This window comes from Ictalurus furcatus, chromosome 5 (genome assembly GCF_023375685.1).
Source record: "Ictalurus furcatus strain D&B chromosome 5, Billie_1.0, whole genome shotgun sequence".
Classification (NCBI taxonomy): Eukaryota; Metazoa; Chordata; class Actinopteri; order Siluriformes; family Ictaluridae; genus Ictalurus; species Ictalurus furcatus.
In genome coordinates this window covers 4,857,965-4,876,581 of record NC_071259.1, presented here as the reverse complement: position 1 = coordinate 4,876,581, position 18,617 = coordinate 4,857,965, and the positions used below count along the sequence as shown (strand labels likewise).

General features: G+C 38.3%; 1 protein-coding gene across 1 annotated transcript; it reads right to left on the bottom strand.

Annotated features, from left to right (window-relative positions):
- Window positions 1-1,791: 1,791 nt before the first annotated feature.
- On the bottom strand, window positions 1,792-17,522 carry sypb (synaptophysin b). Its single transcript, XM_053624343.1, has 8 exons — window positions 17,078-17,522; window positions 15,531-15,596; window positions 7,130-7,254; window positions 5,858-6,056; window positions 4,249-4,440; window positions 3,495-3,633; window positions 2,890-3,067; window positions 1,792-2,070 (listed from the first exon to the last, which is right to left on the bottom strand). The coding sequence occupies exons 1-7, from the start codon at window positions 17,093-17,095 to the stop codon at window positions 2,922-2,924; spliced, it is 885 nt and encodes a 294-aa protein (XP_053480318.1). The 5' UTR covers window positions 17,096-17,522; the 3' UTR covers window positions 1,792-2,070; window positions 2,890-2,921.
- Between the last annotated feature and the right edge of the window lie 1,095 nt (window positions 17,523-18,617).

Here is an 18,617-nt window from a genome sequence, read left to right as displayed (position 1 = left end):
AAAAGTCTATCAAAAACAGGCACAGGCACAGGCACAGGTAGTTACTACTGACAACACTTTATTAAAGATGGAGAAGATACACAGGGTGAGAGAGAGTAAGGAGGGAAGAAGGAACTTAGAGGAAAAAGGAGATCCAGACTGATCAATGCCTGTTAGCAATGAATAGTACACATTGTGAACATAGGGTTCCTCACATTGCTCAGTAGCACCACAATGCCCTTTCCCCAACATTCTATACTCACTTATTTCTGGCCTGTTTATGGGATTAGCCTCCCTGTGTTTGCACATAAAACCTTAAGATGAGACAAATGAGGGTTTATTTAGTTGACCCTTAGAAAGGGCTTTTTAAAATGTCTTAAAAGCCTAAACAAAATCAGTGCAAACCTTTTAGTTTCGGATATCATCAGGGGATTATTGAATTGTTCTAGTGGTAGAGTACAGAGAGAGGGCAGGATCTGTTTTCATTCAACTAATGGATCTGTTTTCATTCAGAGCTTTGTTGGTGTGTGAAAGAGTTTACCTTCTCAACAGATTTTTTTTTTGAATGCTAACATGGTGGCATCCTAAACAACACCATTAGGTCACATCTGCGAAATACTGACTTCATAAACTATAGCAAATATAACACACTATAACTATACTGCATATTATATAATGTTCATGTGTCTGTGTGAATGTAACTTTTAAGCTTGGAAGTTAAACTTGGGTTTTTCTCTCTCTTCCCCTCCTGTGGAACGTCTCTTTCATTTCAATATTCTCTTTTCCCAATATCTCTTATATATCTTATTCAAGGCTTATATTTTTTGCCTGACATTTTCACTTCTTCCTTTGCAGCTCTACATTTCTTTTATAAATTAAATGTAAAAAATAAAAGGGGAACAAATCACACGTTCATCGGCAATCAACACTATTGTTTTTTTTTTTTTTTAAATAAATTAGTTCCAACAAACAAAACAGGTTAAATTCAATTCAAGGTAAGAAAACAAAAAAAAAACCCGAACATACTATTGTGCTTCTAAACACAACTGACACAGCTGAATCCTTCTGTTGTCGTACTATAACCATTCATCCAAGCATTTCTCCACTATATATATATATATTTCAATCATAAATATTTACACAGCACACTTAAATGCACTGATGTTTAAAGTACCCCTGAACTCTATTGTGAACTTCATGTATGAGATCAGCTGGCCATATATAAGCTGAAATATGCTCAATGGCTTGAAGTTATTGTGCTTAATATGCAAATTATTAAATGGTGATAGATTTTAGCCAAAGAACCTGCATGCTAAACTTGCTGGTCATTTAGCACAACATTAGCTAAACTTTACCAAACTAATGTCAGTGATATACACAATTGTGTTTGTTTCAGTATATTTCAACAGGTTTGGCTACTGAGAATATGACCACGTATACAAGGCCTCGGATACTGAAATCCCAATCAGGACTACTGTACCTATGACACGTGAGCTAGTTTAGTAGATGTTAACTAGCTAGCTAGCTAGCTATCTGTAATCGCAGAAGGACACTGGATTGTTTCCAGGATGCATATTTATTGAGAGGTAATGGTGTCAAGGTGCTCCAATGCCATTTAGTGGTTCTATGGGCATTAAATAAAACAATGTGTCATTCTACACAGTATTTTTATAATGGATTACAATTATTAGTTCAGGAGGGGTACTTTAACATTTATATAAGCTATTCAAACCAATGTCAATTCCATATATATATATATATATATATATATATATATATATATATATATATATATATATATATATATATATATAGTATTTCCTGCAGAGAATCCAAAACAAGAAGAAAAAAAAAGGAAAAAAGTGTGGGGTTTTTTTTTGCAGCCTTCGTTTCACCTAGACAAGCACATTTCACACTGGATATGAACATCCCTGTCCCAAATTCCCACATGTACCCTCCCCTCCCCTTCTCCCTCCCTCCCTCCCTCAGACCGTACACACGTTGTTCATATGGGGTAACAGAGGAGTGTGGGATCATGGGTAATAGGCAGGCTCCTTTCTCCTTGGTTATGTAACTGCCCTCTCCTGTGCTCTGCAAGTAGAAATAACAGATCATGCAAACACACAGATATTAAGTAAGATTTATTAATAACACTAAATACATAATAATAAGACTATTCTTTAAAAAAAAAAAGCTGCCTACATTGGAATGTACCCTGCTCAGTCATGAAGAGACATTTCAAGAGACATTAATATATTAAAAAGCATGGTGAACAGAACGATTTTTCTAAGTAACTAATGCAAAGCCCCACCCGCACTTAGTTACTGTTGTTAATGCTTGTCAAGCTTATTGAAAATGGAGGGCCAAGAGAAATAACTGGGGGTTCTCCCATGGTTGTTAAGCTCACTAGCTAATATAAAGCCAACAAGAATTGGAGGTAAAAATGCAACGTGCACAATATACTAGAAGTGGAAAAAAATTTAGAGGCAAAGACTGCCCACCACAATATTGTGATAATATCATAAACTGTGATAAGGCAGTTTAGGCAGTTCCATGAAGGTCAGCATATCAGTCCCTCCTGGATTTCGCGATAGCAGAAATGAACTCAAAATCAAGCAATATTCTCCGCAAAATTCTGAGAAGCTTGCAATTTTTCCTCATGTACCAACAAACATCACTGCAAAAGGCTGTGCAAAACAATTTCGTGCAATTGCAATTTAACCAATTCATGTATTTTTCCACAAAAAAAGCACAAAAAACTCCAAAAATTTTGAAAAAAGCTGCAGCAAAATCAAACGTTTTTGGTCGCAACAATCACAAAAAACCTCCGGGAAACCCTGTACAGACTGGCATACGACAGCAAGACAAATGCAAACCTTAGCCCCTCATCCCTTGTCAGTGTCCACTCACCTGCGCAGAGCTGCTGTGCTGTGTGAATTTACTCATATTTCGTTAGAGAAGGAGGTCGGGCCACCTTGCTCATATCCTCCCTGGTTGTAGCTTCCTCCCTCGTATCCGCCTGCTTGTTGCCCGTAGTCGGGTTGATACCCACCCTGAGAGCCAGCGTAAGGGTCCTGACCATAACCCGCTGCCAGAGAAGGAGGTAGTGATTACAGAAACAGAACTTTTCATTGTAACAAAATGGAAAGTTTTGGGTCTTTCACAATGATAGTGTGCAGGCCACACAGGATGTCATGTATAGTAATGTATAACCTGCTCTTACACCTAATCCCTACTTATGAGGATCATATCCTACATACTGACCCTTACATTTCACCCTAGCATCCATAATTATCTAACCCTGGCATCCCACTTATGTGCACTGTATCTTGTACTCTCAAGCATTAAAAGGATCAATTAGACCTACTGTAACCATGAAAATTTGAGTTTGGCCACAAAAATCAGTTTGGAGCTAAAAGTTTTGCTGATCATTTTGGTGACTAAAAATTGCATGACCAAGGAATGAGACATTCTTGGCTCACCTTGTCATGTGTTTGTTCAGTTTATTCACTCACCCTGGTCATAGGAGTCTGGTGCTGGCTGTTTTCCTCCAGAGGGCACGTAGGTGCCAGTGAAAGCACTGAGCCAGCCAGTCTCCTTAATCACAAACCAGAGGTTCCCTGCCCAAAGCACCAGGTTGCAGAACCCAAACGCCTGCAGGAGAGTGAGAGCAAAATGACTCATTACTCCACCATCTATCCATTTATACACTAATTTACCATCCACCATTCCAGCCACTCCACCATTAACCTATCTTACTATTCAGTTCACCAAATATCATCCATCCATTCATCTACACATCCATTCACACACTCATCCAACCACCCACCCATCCATCCATCCAACCATCTCACCACTCACCCAGCCACCCAACCACACATCTATCTATATATCCATCCATCCATCCAACCATCTCACCACTCACCCAGCCACCCAACCACACATCTATCTATATATCCATCCATCCATCCAACCATCTCACCACTCACCCAGCCACCCAACCACACATCTATCTATATATCCATCCATCCATCCAACCATCTCACCACTCACCCAGCCACCCAACCACACATCTATCTATATATCCATCCATCCATCCAACCATCTCACCACTCACCCTCCCACCCAACCACACATCTATCTATATATCCATCCATCCATCCATCCATCCCAACCACTCATCCACAATCCATCTAAATATCAAAAGTTAAAATACGCTGTAAACAAATACAGATATACGACAGAAAAGAGGGCAAATAAAGCACTAACCACAGACGTGTTTAGGCCAGACACAATGGGCTCGTGCACTTCTTTGCATTTGGTCTCCTCACGCCGACAGGCCGGTATGAGCTTGATGACCTCATCAGGGTCGGTGGCTTCCTTAACATCCGTGAGGCCTTTAGCCCATGCTGCTGAGCTCACCAACCAAAAGAAGGTGAAAATAGCCGTCACCACAAAATCCTGAGGAAAAGTCAAAAAGAATGTATTAGATTACACCGTCTACACCAAATACGCACCAAGATGTGTTTAGAAATGTTTTGGAAATGTGGTTCTCTTACAACATGGTTGCCATGGGCATACTAGCTAGAAGTTATACCCATGCCAGTTATTTAATTATTTTTTTTTTTGCCAATATTTAAAACTATAAATAGTCAAAAATAGCTAAAGACTCCAAACCACCAAACAATAGCAATTTTACCATTACATTTAGATGAGCTAATTATGAAAGAATCAACTCTAAACCAATATTCTGGCTTCTCAGAGTCAAGCTCATGTGAAATACTGTATTAGCATTAGCAAGCTATCAAGCACCAAGGTAAGTAGCTTAACTAGCTAGCTAGGTCAAGTTTACATGTTTAGTCTTATGTACCAGACCACTTCCACTGACCTGTTCCTATAGCCTGTCAGCAAGCATATTACCTTGTTTACTCAACACTAATAACTTTTGAAGAAGGTCACAGAAGGTCTACGTGTCACAGTGTTCAAAAGTTTATTTTGCCACTGAAAACCAGCACACAACAGTACACAGATGTACACAGAGCTAGTGAGATTCTGAAGACTACTGCCAGAAAAGTGTATAAAAGATAACAGCTCCAGAGCCCATGGGCAGAGTGTCTGAGGCTGAGATTAACTGTTAGATCACATTTACTGTAATCTAACAAATTAATTTACAAGCCTTAATTTGTCACATATACATTACAGCATATTCCAGCTTCTTAGGAAGTCAGGATCAGAGCACAGGGTCAGCCATGATAGATAGGATTAAGGGCTGTTGGGCTCAGGCCCAACAGTAGCAGCTAGGTGGTGCTGTGGCTTGAACCCCCAACCTTCTGAGCAGTAACCCAGAGCCTTAACTATTGAGCTACCACTGCCCTCTGCCTATGGGAGTAAACCAACCAGCACCAGACTCCTAAGACCACGGTGAGTGAATAAACTCGATACACACATAATTATTGCAAAACTCATTTTCATCAATTTTTTCAGTTACTTCAAATCAACACATTAAAATGAAAGCACCATAATGAGGCCCCCTTAACATGCCACTGACCCATACTACCTAATGGGCAGGCTGCTCAGAAGCTCTGTATTAGTTTTTGATTAAATTTAACCGCTCATCACTGGACCCTACTGTAGCTTTTATTAACTGAATTGCAATACTGACTCCAGGAAGATACCAGCATCATAGAGCTTTGTGTTGAATCTATGGGCAGTATTGCTTTAGATTATGCGGCATCGTTGCTTCTATTGCTCAGTTCATGAATAATACAAAACAAGGGAAATTTACTTGAGTAACATTTTTCTATAGCCAGCACCATTTTGGAAATATTAATACAGTAATAGGATAAAGAGTGTATGAAACACAGAGTGATCAGCTTACGGCCCGTGCGCCACGGTTTCCCTCGCGGTATTTCTCAAGGAGGAAGATGTAGACGGACAGAGCTGCCATAGAGTAGAGGAAGGAGAAAACACCGATAGTGACGAAGAACTCGGCTGAGGAAGAGTAGTCACCTTCGAGGAACAGCCGCTCCGGCTCGGTACCTTTACAGGTGGGAGCGTCGAACCACACTTGATGGAGTCTGTTTGTACATAGAAAGGGTGAATGTGTTGGTGTGTATGGCTGTGTGTGTTCTTACTCCACTAAAGCAGGTGGAGTCCATGTTTACACAGTAATTAAACATGATAATAAAAGTATTTAAGGGCTAGATTAAGGACTGAGGCTCTTCAGTGATTGTGTGTAGGCATGTGTGTGATTAAGCAGTACATCCCTCAGAGCTTAAGGTTCTGTGTTCATGAACCACACTGTGGTCTTGTGTTCAAAAGAGCCACTGTTGGGCCTTTGACTCTTAAAACTCAACTGTTTACCATTATGCATGGATTAGGTTATATTTCACCTGCAGGTCTTTTTTTGGAAGACTACCAGGAGCAAGATAATGCTTCACTTACAATAAGCAAACATACAATCCTAATTTATAACAGATACAAATAATATGAAACGTACGAAGCAGTTACTATTCATGTGCAAGTAGTGGGTATGGGTGTCTGTAAGCTCATGTATGCGGAAGAAGGTGGATAGTGAATTCCTCTTGCTGTGAATTTATCTATAATTATGGACTTTGTTTTCATGGATCATGCTATGCCTGGTTTTGACCGTACCTGATTAAGAGTGTATATTTTTTCCTGTCTGTTTGTGTTCAGACCCCTGCTATGGACCCTGACTATGATCTTTGGATTTTCCTCAAGAAACTTTCACATTACCTCCTGCAATCAAATTAACTATTACAACAACAAGATGTCATTTAATATTATAATGTCAAATGTGTGTTAGTTAATTTGTGTATTTAAGGCTCGCATATGTCTGTCTTATAGGATTTCTAGTCAATTTATCAGTGCTGCTTTCAGACATTTAGGGAACGGCATATTTTCCTTCGTTCTGTTTCTCTCACTTATTAAATGAAGCCCAAATGGAGCATCATCCAATATCCAACAACATTACTTCATACTGGCTGATTGAGCTATACAAAAACAAAATGAACCAAGTAGAATGATCCGTCCACTAACAGAACATCAATAATAATTCACTGATTCATGAATAATTACTACTAATAACAATTACTGTGGAATAAAGCTATTAATGGTGCATAACTCTGACCTGAACGGGTAGTCGAACTCGACATCGATGTCCAGGTCACTCTCCGTGCGGTTCTCACACTCCACACTCATGCGGAAGACTCCGGAGTAAGAGCCACAGGTGGAGAAAGCAAAGATGGCGAAAAACTGGCAGAGAAAACAGAGACAAGTGGATTGGTTAATTAATGAAAAAGAAAAAATACAATAACTGAAACCGCTTTGTGAACACTTCTTATTTAAAATAAAATATCAATTGGATGTAAAAGAGTCAAACATGAGTGTGGGTTCTGTACATAAGGTAAAACTTTTCACAGACTATTTATATATTATTGTAGCAAAAATGGTTTCTGATATGAAAGCGACATTACTGTGATAATAATAAAGTCAGCACTTCGAGACACTCCTTTGATTTTCATAAAATTTCAGTGTAAAATTGTCTTATTAGGAATATGGACTTTTTTTTTTTGTAAAAAATGCTTCCCCAGGCTTTAGTGTTATGTATGCTAGTGACTTTGCAGCGTGAATACTAATTCATTCAGTAACATATTCCATTAAACTAACGTGAAGTTACATAAACGTATTAGGAATACGGTTACGGGGGGAGAAAATGGCAACACAAGCACCTTGATACTGGGAGATGTAGTAAAACTGTTACTTGATACTTGCTGCTGCCCGATATTACACTGTAATATTAATCCATTTTTATATTCGAGAGGCAATGAAGTGCCTGCTTTTTCCCCTGACACACTGAGAGATTAGTCAGTCAGAATATTTTTGCTGCCCCTCCCTCCTTTCCCTTATCCGATTGAATGGAAAATCTGACTATTAAACTTACTGAGGTGCTTCACCATCTGTCGCTGAACACACTGTGCTAACCACACACCCACACACACACACCCACACACACACAGAGCTTACACTGGCATGATACACACAGTGTGAACGCACGTCTAATCACGTTCTCTCTCACCACACAAAAAAGAACACACATTCCTGTCACACACTACACACAAAGGGAGAAGGAAAAGCCTAAAGCAGTTTAGTTTGCCTTCCATCAAGTCTAACTAGCCAAGCTCGACTTGGAATTACAATCAGGCCATTAACGGTTTCAAGTGATTGTATTTGTGGTGGTGGAGGAGGAGAACGAGAGAATATGAAAGTGTGGAGGAAGGTGAGAATAACACACCAAGGAGCGAAAATGAGGAGGGGAAAAAATAACCTGGGTTCAGATGATTGAGTTGAGCTAGCTGAAATAATCACAGCTCATTTCTTTAGAATAAAACAACAATAATTATGGACAAAAATACAAATAAATGCAATAGCAGAAGTTTACCGGTTATTATTCTAGTATTTTGTATCCTAGTTTCTACCTACCCGATATGTAGTGTATATGTGATTACCAGGGACAAGAATTCCAACACATGTCCCAGCACTGAGAAAAAAAACGCCTCAATCACTCGTTGGTGCTGTCAGTAACCCCAAATTTTCATTAGATTAGTTCTAAAGATGTATCATTTTTTTCTGCGTCTCAATCAGCTCCCAAGGTGGTGAATCGGTATATCTGATATCTGAGTTCAGGTGGTACCACTGGCTCCCTAGACATTGGGACATTGATGACCCAATTTCCGGCGACATGACTATGTACTCGCGTTGTAAAACGTCACCACTGGCATTTATCAGCAACAGGCAGGACCGATATCCTTCTGACATTATATGTCATCTAAATTTGTTAGCTTGCTCACACACATATCTGTGCTTGCATGGTACTTCAAGCAGGATCGTACACTAGCTAGTGGATTTTTTAAAATCATTAAACGCTTAAAAGTCGTTAGGTTCAAACAAACCGTATACAGAACATCAAATGAAGTTAAAAATCGCTAACGTAAGTAATCATTTTTGAGAGCCACAACAACGATAACAAGCTCCTTACATTTGTAGACAAAGTTGGTATTTCCAGTAAGGGAACATGGTCAGTATCGGTACTCACTGGTTTTTGCGTGCATTCTGGGATTTTTTAGGGCGCGAACGTTCCAGTGCACTGGAAGGAATTTGCGATTGAGACAGCCCTTAAAATGGCCGACTCCCTGATCAGTGCCCTGACTACTGAACTAGGGAGCTGATTGAGACGCACCCTTTCTCCTTTCAGACATGGAACTACTTTATCAGATGGAAGGATTTTAAGTTATGCGTTACTGCTGCAGAGAAAATGGCGCCAACTAAAAACAAAAACCACAGATAACCTTACAAACCCTAAGGCCTTTACTGATAAAGTATCAAAGGTTTATTGACAGAATTAAAAAACTGCCCCAAGGCTTCCATTATATGTGAGTGTCATTTTGAGTGAGTTTCATTACAAGTCAGTTTCTAGTAACGTTTCCTGTTCTTTTCTCAGTGCAGGGAAAGCGTGTATGAAGATCTGGTGTTTAGAGATAGGTCTCTCATGGAAGTTGCTTTAGATAAAATTTTATGCCAAATAAATGAAGGTAAACAAAATACCTATTAGGTAATTTACATATACTTTTCGTAGGGTAGACTCAATATAAACAACGTAACCTACACATTTTGGTTTAATCATATTAAATGACATCACCAGTGTGCAATTCATTATATAATACGATGTTCAGTTTCACAATGATGGCTTTCGTGATTGCTTAGAGGCTGTGTTTGGCTTCACATATGACAGGAGCAAAGCAAGATCACGATGATTACTCCAGAACCGAACCAAGTCTTTCAGCCGGCTTTTACAGACTATAATCTTTCCCTAATTTGAGTAGATAATTACTGACTAAAAGACGAATAATTAGACAGGATAGACAATTACACAGCTCTAATGCCAGTGGAGCATGACCATCCAGTTAATTATTGGTACTTCAGCTACACATAAATTAAAATTGAGCATCACTGCATGGCACGAAAGCAGGGTGACAGGTATATGGAATGTATAGAACCAACACCATGTATCATAAGGACAAAAATATAAAGAGCAGAGTTGGAATGTAGCAAGCTGAATGTAGTCTTGCTACAGTACTTGAGTACACGGTTCACTGTTTTTTTTTTAAGTTTAATTACTGCATAGTACTTTTACTTGGGTTTTCAAATAAAGTAAAATATTCATATTTGCTATGTTTGTCACTGTTACAGAGTAAAAAAAAAAAAGCATTTAACCCCAGAAAACTGAAAAGGTTGATTTCTAGACCCAATCAAAATAAAGCAGTTTCCTGAGGAAAATCAAAACTCCAGGTGCTAAATGCTTAGCAGCAACAATGTCTAAGACAGAGATAGATTTTAGTTTTAAATGCTTCAAAGGAATCAATGTCCACTGACATGTATACAGGTAAGCCATTAGCTAGCGGAGTGAGCTAAACTAGTTAGCCAGGTCTTTTACAGTATGTTTTACAGTACGAAAGCTCTGTATTAAACTTAACATGTTACTTTGAAGTTTGGTCGCGATTAGTTACAATTCACGTGTTATAATGTGTAAGAGACATCTTTGCTAGATAGCTAACTATGTAGCTAGAAACCTAGCAAGCTACTGAAACACCATTTGCCTAAGTTACATTAGATAGGCAGCTAACGTTACCTGTCTTTATACACTACTGGTGTTCATTTCAGCATAGCTCACTAGGTTTGTTAAAATTATTCTTTAAAAAAATTTATATTCCTTAGATATGGGTTACTTGGGTCTACTTAGTTTTGTGTAACTTATCTGAAATATATGGTATCTTTACCTCGCAGCCAAAAATGATCACATAACAAGAGAAATCTTGTCCTAGAGCAGTACTTTTACTCAATTCATCGTGTTTTTTCAGTCTCTTTCCACCACTGAAGCACAAAAAACCCAACAAGAATCTGAGGACGACTGGATGCCATGGTGACAGACTCTAGACTTTATAGTTTCCATAGAGACAAGGCAGATGGCATAATCTCACACTTTCCCCCATACTTGTTTTGTCACTAATAAACAATGAAAACCATCATATTAACCCTGAACTATCAACAGCTTTTTAACCAGGTGTATGGTCAGTGTTATTAACCTTACAGTTGCAATCAAAATTATTCAGCCCCCATTGCCAATCAGGTTTATTGGCAAAATGTACAGACTTTCAGCTGTTTGCAATGAACAAATCAAACAAAAGCAATGGAAATAGTTCAACACAATGAATGCTTTAAGTGGTTTCCCCAAATTCAACTGAAAATGCAACTTATAATGATTTCTCCAGTTTCAAAATTATTCAACCCCTTCATGGCAAGCATCGTTAGTACTTAGTAGATCATCCTTTTTCTGTTATGACCTGCTGCAAACGAGATGCAGAGATTCTGGCAGCGTTCCTGAGGAATCTTAGTCCATTCCTCATGAGCATTGGCCTCCAGTTCAGTAATATTCTTGGGTTTGCATGCTGCAACCGCCTTCTTCAAATCCCACCAGAAATTTTCTATGGGGTTCAAGTCAGGTGAGTGTGATGGCCCTGTAGAATCTTCCAGGACTTCTTCTGCAACCAAGCCTTGTTGGAATTTGAGGTATGCTTGGGATCATCGTCCTGTTGGAAGGTCCGATGACGCCCAAGCTTCAGCTTCCTCACAGACGGCATGAAGTTTTCTACTAGGATTTCCTGATGCTTCAATGAATCCATCTCGCCTTTCACACGCTGCAGGTTTCCAGTGCCAGAGGATGCAAAGCAGCACCAGAGCATCACAGAGCCACCACCATGCTTGACTGTGGACAGAGTGTTCTTTCTACATTCTCTTCCTCCAGATATACCGCTGATCCATCGTGCCTAAAAATTCCAGTTTTGTTTCATCGCTCCACAGAACAGAATCCCAAAACTCCTGTGGCTTATTTACATGATTTTGAGTCGACTTTTCTTGTGCTTTTGGGTCAGTAGTGTTGTACGTCTTGGCGTTCTGGCATGGAACCCTTCTGCATTTAGTACGCGCCTTACTGTGCTCACTGAAACCTCAGTGCCTGTTGCCACAAAGTCTTGCTGCAGGTCTTTTGCAGTCACTCGAGGGTTTTTCACAACCTGCCTTCTCAGAAATCTGCTTGCAGCCGTCGATAGCTTCCTTTTTCTGCCCCATCCAGGTACATTCAATAATTTTTTACCCCTAGCCAGTCCAGGTATTTCATGTGTTCCAGCTCAAGCACACTTGGTGCAACTAATGAAGCCCTTGATTAGTTGCATCAGGTGTGCCTGAGACAACACCTGTTTTGCATATTTGTGCTGTTGTAAGGGATTCTATTCAGGGGGTTGAATAATTTTGAAACTGGAGAAATCATTATAAGTTGCATTTTCAGTTGAATTTGGGGAAACCACTTGAAGCATTCGTTGTGCTGAACTATTTCAATTGCTTTTGTTTGATTTGTTCATTGCAAACAGCTGGAAGTCTGTACATTTTGACAATAAACCTGATTTGCAATGGGGGTTGAATCATTTTGATTACAACTGTAACAGTAATGTTGTGTCACAAAACAGACTTAACGCAGAAGCAAAGATTTTTATAATAAAACACATATAAAATACATATGCATCAAATACAGGTACAAAAATATACACGCTATGAAAATGATTTTCTATCTAGAAGCAATTCAATTATAGAAATTAGACTGACATTCAGGGAAAAAAAAAGACAAAATCTGTGCTCAACTGTTTAGTTCTTAAATCCCAAACGGGATCTTTATCATGTGCAGGTGCATCATTTGTTAAAACCCTAAAAATAGCTTTACCTTAACACGGTTATTTTTAAGCTTGAATGAGTCACCAGTTTCTCCTTATACCCAAACCTGCATACAGTCACACACACACACACACACACACACACGCATGCACAAACTCAGCAAGCGTTCTCATAATCACTGTTGGGATTAATAATTAAAGCCTAGCAGACCACCAACATTTATTTGACCTTCTAAGTCATTCCTAAATATACTGCACACTTGCTAGATGATTAAAACAGCTTACAAGTCAGGTAGAAAAGATGCTGAGGTGCAGCAGAGTTGTTAACGGCCTTGCTCGAAGTCCTAACAGTGGCTCTCTGACGGTGCTGGAGTTTGACCTCAGAGCCTTATTATTACAGAGGGATACGATTAATACTATTAATTAACTAACAGTGTCGTATTTTTGTTTTTCCTGCCAAAGGCATTCCATAATATTTTGAGTGTATTAAAAGAGACAATTTATGGTTACATCAAACAGTCAGATAACAGTGATGGACTTAATACTGCTCCTCACTCGAGCCTATATCAAATCACACAAGACAAATGGGTTTAAGTCCAAAGTCAAAGTCACATGACATTAATCTGTTTTTAGCAGACTCCGCCCTGAGTGCGCAGTTTGCATGGAACTTCGGAATAGCTCTTAAGTCGGTAGTTACATCTGAGGCCTAAATGCACACAAGTTCAGTATTAAATGCTCACTATGCATAACTACGCTAACTATAAATAAATCGCTACTTTTGCTTAAGGTAACTAGTGTTGATTTTATTATGCAGCTCTCTCTGTTGAAGGATTCTTATTGGAAACTGATCATTTAAATCAATATTCTGTGTCAAATTAAACATTTCTTTAGTAAGTAGCTGTGTAAGCAGCATAATGCAGAGCCAGATGGTATACTTATATACGTATACTTATATATACGGTATACTTTGATATACTTAACATTATATTTAACGTTCTATAACAGCAGCTCTGACAGTAGTGCTGGCTGCAATGTTTAAAATGATACATTTATTCTAATACGTTAGAGTTTCTATAGTAACAGCTTACGCAGGGAATTGTACGCAGGGATGGTCCATATCAATGGGTTAAAACAACGTGTGCAACCATTGATATGGTTGAAATGATAGTTGATATTTATTTATTTATTTATTTATTTATTTTTGAAGTCTCCAGTGTTGGCGCTTTGTAACAACCAGAGTTAAAGCTGTAACTTTGTAAGTTTTCCAACAGTGGAAAGTCTTCCGGAAACAACTTTGCACCAAGTTGTTCCTTGGTACCATGACAAGCTGCATGTTTTTGTCTTATAAACTTCAAGGGACTGAAAAAAAGAGAAGCTGCTAAGAATACAACTCTTTATAGCTGCCATAACATAAAGGATAACGGAAATGAACTTGTTTCGTGGACGTTCAACAATAGTAACACATAATAAATTGTTAGCATTAGTAAATTGGTGTGGTATAAAAGAAATAAAACACGTCGGGACATGCTGTTATAGGAAAATAACCAACCTCAGGGTGGTAACAGTAACTCCGACACTGTCACTGATTATTTCCCTATAACACGCTCCCGAATGTTATATTCCTAACCTAACAATGCAAAACAACTAAGCAATTAAAATGCCATGAACAACAAACATATAAACAAGTATAGCTTGTTTCAGACTCCTGATTACCAGGCTGAAGTTTCATTTGTCATAATATTCAGATGGCTGCACGTTATTCCTAACTTGTTATTTTATGCATAATGGCCTATTAATTGCTTTGTCATGCACACTCAACTCATTCATGCTATTCAAATGACATTTGAGTGACGTTTTCCGATGGTGCTGATGTGGAAATTCTCTGCGGCGTGTAATGTGAAATGGCACCAAAGTCTGACATGATGAGTTAGATTACATTTTCAAATGATTTCACGTCCTGTGTAAAATAATCTGGTGTTCAGTAAGAAAGACGTAAACTTCACTAATGCATACTTACGGAACATCTTAAAACTGTAATGTAATATAATATATTCAAGCTACAGCAATCAATAATCATTCTTTTATTATATATACAGTACTGTGCAAAGGTTTTAGGCACATGCAAAGAAATGCTGTAGAACAGAGATGCCTTCAAAATAATGAAATGAAATGTTTCTACATTTTAACAAAATACCGTAAAGAGTAGTAAACAGTTGTAAATGAAACAAAGTCAGTTATTTGATGTGAGAAAAAATAAATAAATTAAAATAAAAATAGTAGTTTCTGGTACAATTAGTGCAGTTTTATAAGGAAATGAGCTGTAAGTTTTATTGAGCATCTTGCAGAAACAACCACGGTTCTTCTGGAGACTTTGACTGTCGCAGTTGCTTCTTATTTTTGCAGCAAAACCCAGCATTGTGGTTTTCTTGGTCTCTTACGTAATATGCTGCTTTCTTTAATGACATACAAAAAATTTCTGTAACATTTTAATTTTGTGCTGGAAAACTAATGTTTGGGAATCTAAAATCTTTTCTGAACTGACTCGATAATGTAGGAGTCATAAATGTAGAAGTCATACACTTGCATAATGTAGAGCTTCTTGTCAAAACAAACCAGTTTTATTCGTTTTAACCAAGTGAGCCTCGTGTGTTGGTCACCTGTCCTGTCCATAATCCTAAGGCTGATTTCCTATGTTTTGTAAGATTGATGTCTTTCTATGGTTCAGTCTAGTGACAGGAAATCATCACTCACCCATTGTAGGATCTTTATGAATCCTAAAGGCTGTTTGATGACAGTGAACTGCCCAGTAGCGACCAGCTGTACAAAAACACACGCACAACATACTTACATTCAATCCATGAACACTGCATTTCTGGTCATACATTTAGGACATTATCTAATACCCATCTTATGTACAAAACATATACATAGGCTAATTATGTCAAAACGAGCAAAATACATACAACCATGAGGCATTTTTTGTGCTGAATCTATACTGATCCAGACATCTACATCCCAAACTGCATATTATTGCTTGGAATGCTTCCTACGATAACAACAGTACAATTTAGTGTGTCATTATGCAGTATGCAGCTTGGGAACTAGACAGGGAGTTTGGCCTAGCGACAGTACAACAGGACATTAAGAGTGCGGCAGAGAGCAGACACATCCTAAGCATTAGACTTAAGCAAAGCTGCTTATGTGAACATTTCCTCTGGGAGAGTGCAAAAGGCCAACAATTGCTGGCTGCAGCAAAAAAAAAAAAACAACAATGTTTATAGACGATGTGAGTTGAAGTGTGTCAGGTGCAGGTTTAGTGTCCGTGTATGAGAGAACGCAGCAATGCAGTAAAAACAGTGTACTGTAATTGTACTGTATTGTTTAATCTATCTATCTATCTATCTATCTATCTATCTGTCAGTCTATCTATCTATCTATCTATCTATCTATCTACCTATCTGTCAGTCTATCTATCTATCTATCTATCTACCTATCTGTCAGTCTATCTATCTATCTATCTATCTATCTATCTATCTGTCAGTCTGTCTATCTATCTATCTAATGGTACGGTTGAGCACTCTGAACTGTACAGCAGTCTGATCCAATAACATCACACTGTTTATGCATATTAATTTAATCAACATATTATGCAAATTAGATACGTCAGAATACTACATGCTTTAGTACGCAGTATGCGTTTTGGGACGCACCTCTTTTCTGGCCATTTCTGTGAATAATATTGCTATACATTTCAGTTTTTGGTGTTTGAAAGCATGACTGCGCCATTCTAATATATATATATAAATATATATATATATATATATATATATATATATATATATATATATATATATATATATATATATATATGCTGCGGCTGTAGTACTGGCCAGGCTATTTTTGACAACACCAACAGTCTACTGTAGCCAGGCAGATAAAAATCTGTGGTCAAAACATCACCACAAATTATGTATTGTGCAAAAGCATATTGTGTGCACAACCACATTCATGAACGGTGATCTCGTTATAAAGCGACGCAGGATTGTTTTTGTTGTTGTTGTTGTTTTGCGCTCGACATCCTGCAATGACAAACACGACAGTCACAGCAGCACTCTTCAGGACCAGTGCATTCTATGTATCTTTTCCTATTTATCCCTGAAATGCCCTTAAAATCGTCCCTCACGCGCAGCCAACACTATCTGACAATGCAACGCAATACAATACAGTTTCACGCTATAAATCAATGCAAAAACGTCGCTGGATTGTAAATGCATTAAGGTGCAAATTGGGAAGCCTACCTGGTTGACTACATCCATCTTTATCCGCTTCTTCAGTGGATAAGAGGATCAGGAGCGCAGCGGAGGGAGGGGATGCGCGGGGATGCGCGGTGTGCCGAGCAGACTACGCAGAGACCAACGGGCTGCGTCCCAAACCGCATATTACCGTACTACATAGTAAACAACGCGTGGAAATGTGATTTGAGGTGTAGCCTATACACTGGGCGCAGGGCCAAGGATCAGTGTGTCCACGTGTGAGAGGATGCGGCACCACAGGCAGGGCGTTGTGTGTTATCGTGCACTTGGGTTTAATAAAGATGGTTTATATGCATGGTTATAAATGATTTAAAGGAGCCTATTACCTTCACTGTAAACACACACACACACACACACACACACACACACACACATACATACATACATACATACATACATACATATACACACACACACACACACACACACACACACACACACACACATATATATATATATATATATATATATATATATATATATATATATATACACACACACACACACACATATATATATTCTATAGTATGATAGTGAATAAGTGGAAACAGATTGCGGAAACACAATAAAATGTCCCCATTAACATCTTGTTATTACGAGAAAAGCATGGGGAAATGCGTCTTGTTACTACAAGAAAACATCTGATAATTACAAGAAAAACATATTGGGTCAGTCCATCTCAAGTGGTCCAAAAATTGCAAAGTTGGTTGCCTGACCGTTTTTAAAATGTTCTATCTTTTCTTGTGTGTGTGATTACCTCTATGTATTAGCATTGCAAAACCACCATTTATTATTATTATTATTATTATTATTATTATTATTATTATTATTACTGCATTTTATTTGACTTGGTTTAACTACAACTGCCATCTTTGTGTCATGGCGCACAACAAATTTTGGTTACACTACTGTTTATCTCGGCTCAGGATGGTCCTACGTAGATCCTTGGAACAAAAACTGATCTCTAGAGCACATTACAAGGAACTTAAGTCCAAACATGACGCTCAAGATTGCTGCATGTTGCTATATTGTTATGCACACTATACTTACCTAGGTACTCCCTAAAAAAAAATTAAGACTGAGACTCGAACCCTTCCCATTATAAATAGACCCTAAAAGTGGAATTATGAGCAATCTTGAGCATTACATTTGGACTTAAGATCAAAGTCTAAGGAACAGGAATGTGCGAAATGTTTATGTATGGACATGTACCTTGTAATGTGCTCTAGAGATCAGTTTTTGTTCCAAGGAGATAGGATCATCCTGAGAAGAGAGATTGAGGTTTCTGTAAACAGCTGTATAACCAAAATTTGTTGTGTGCCGTGACACAAAGATGGCCGTTGTGGTTAAACCAAGTAAAAAAAATACATTAAAAAAACCCTAGAGGTTTAGTAATGCCCATACATAGAGGTAATCACTCAAAAAAAAAAAACACTAGGAAAATTAAAAATAGTCAAGCAACCTGTATTGGACCACTTGAGATGGAATGACCCATTGTTACTACAAGAAAATGTCTCGTTATTAC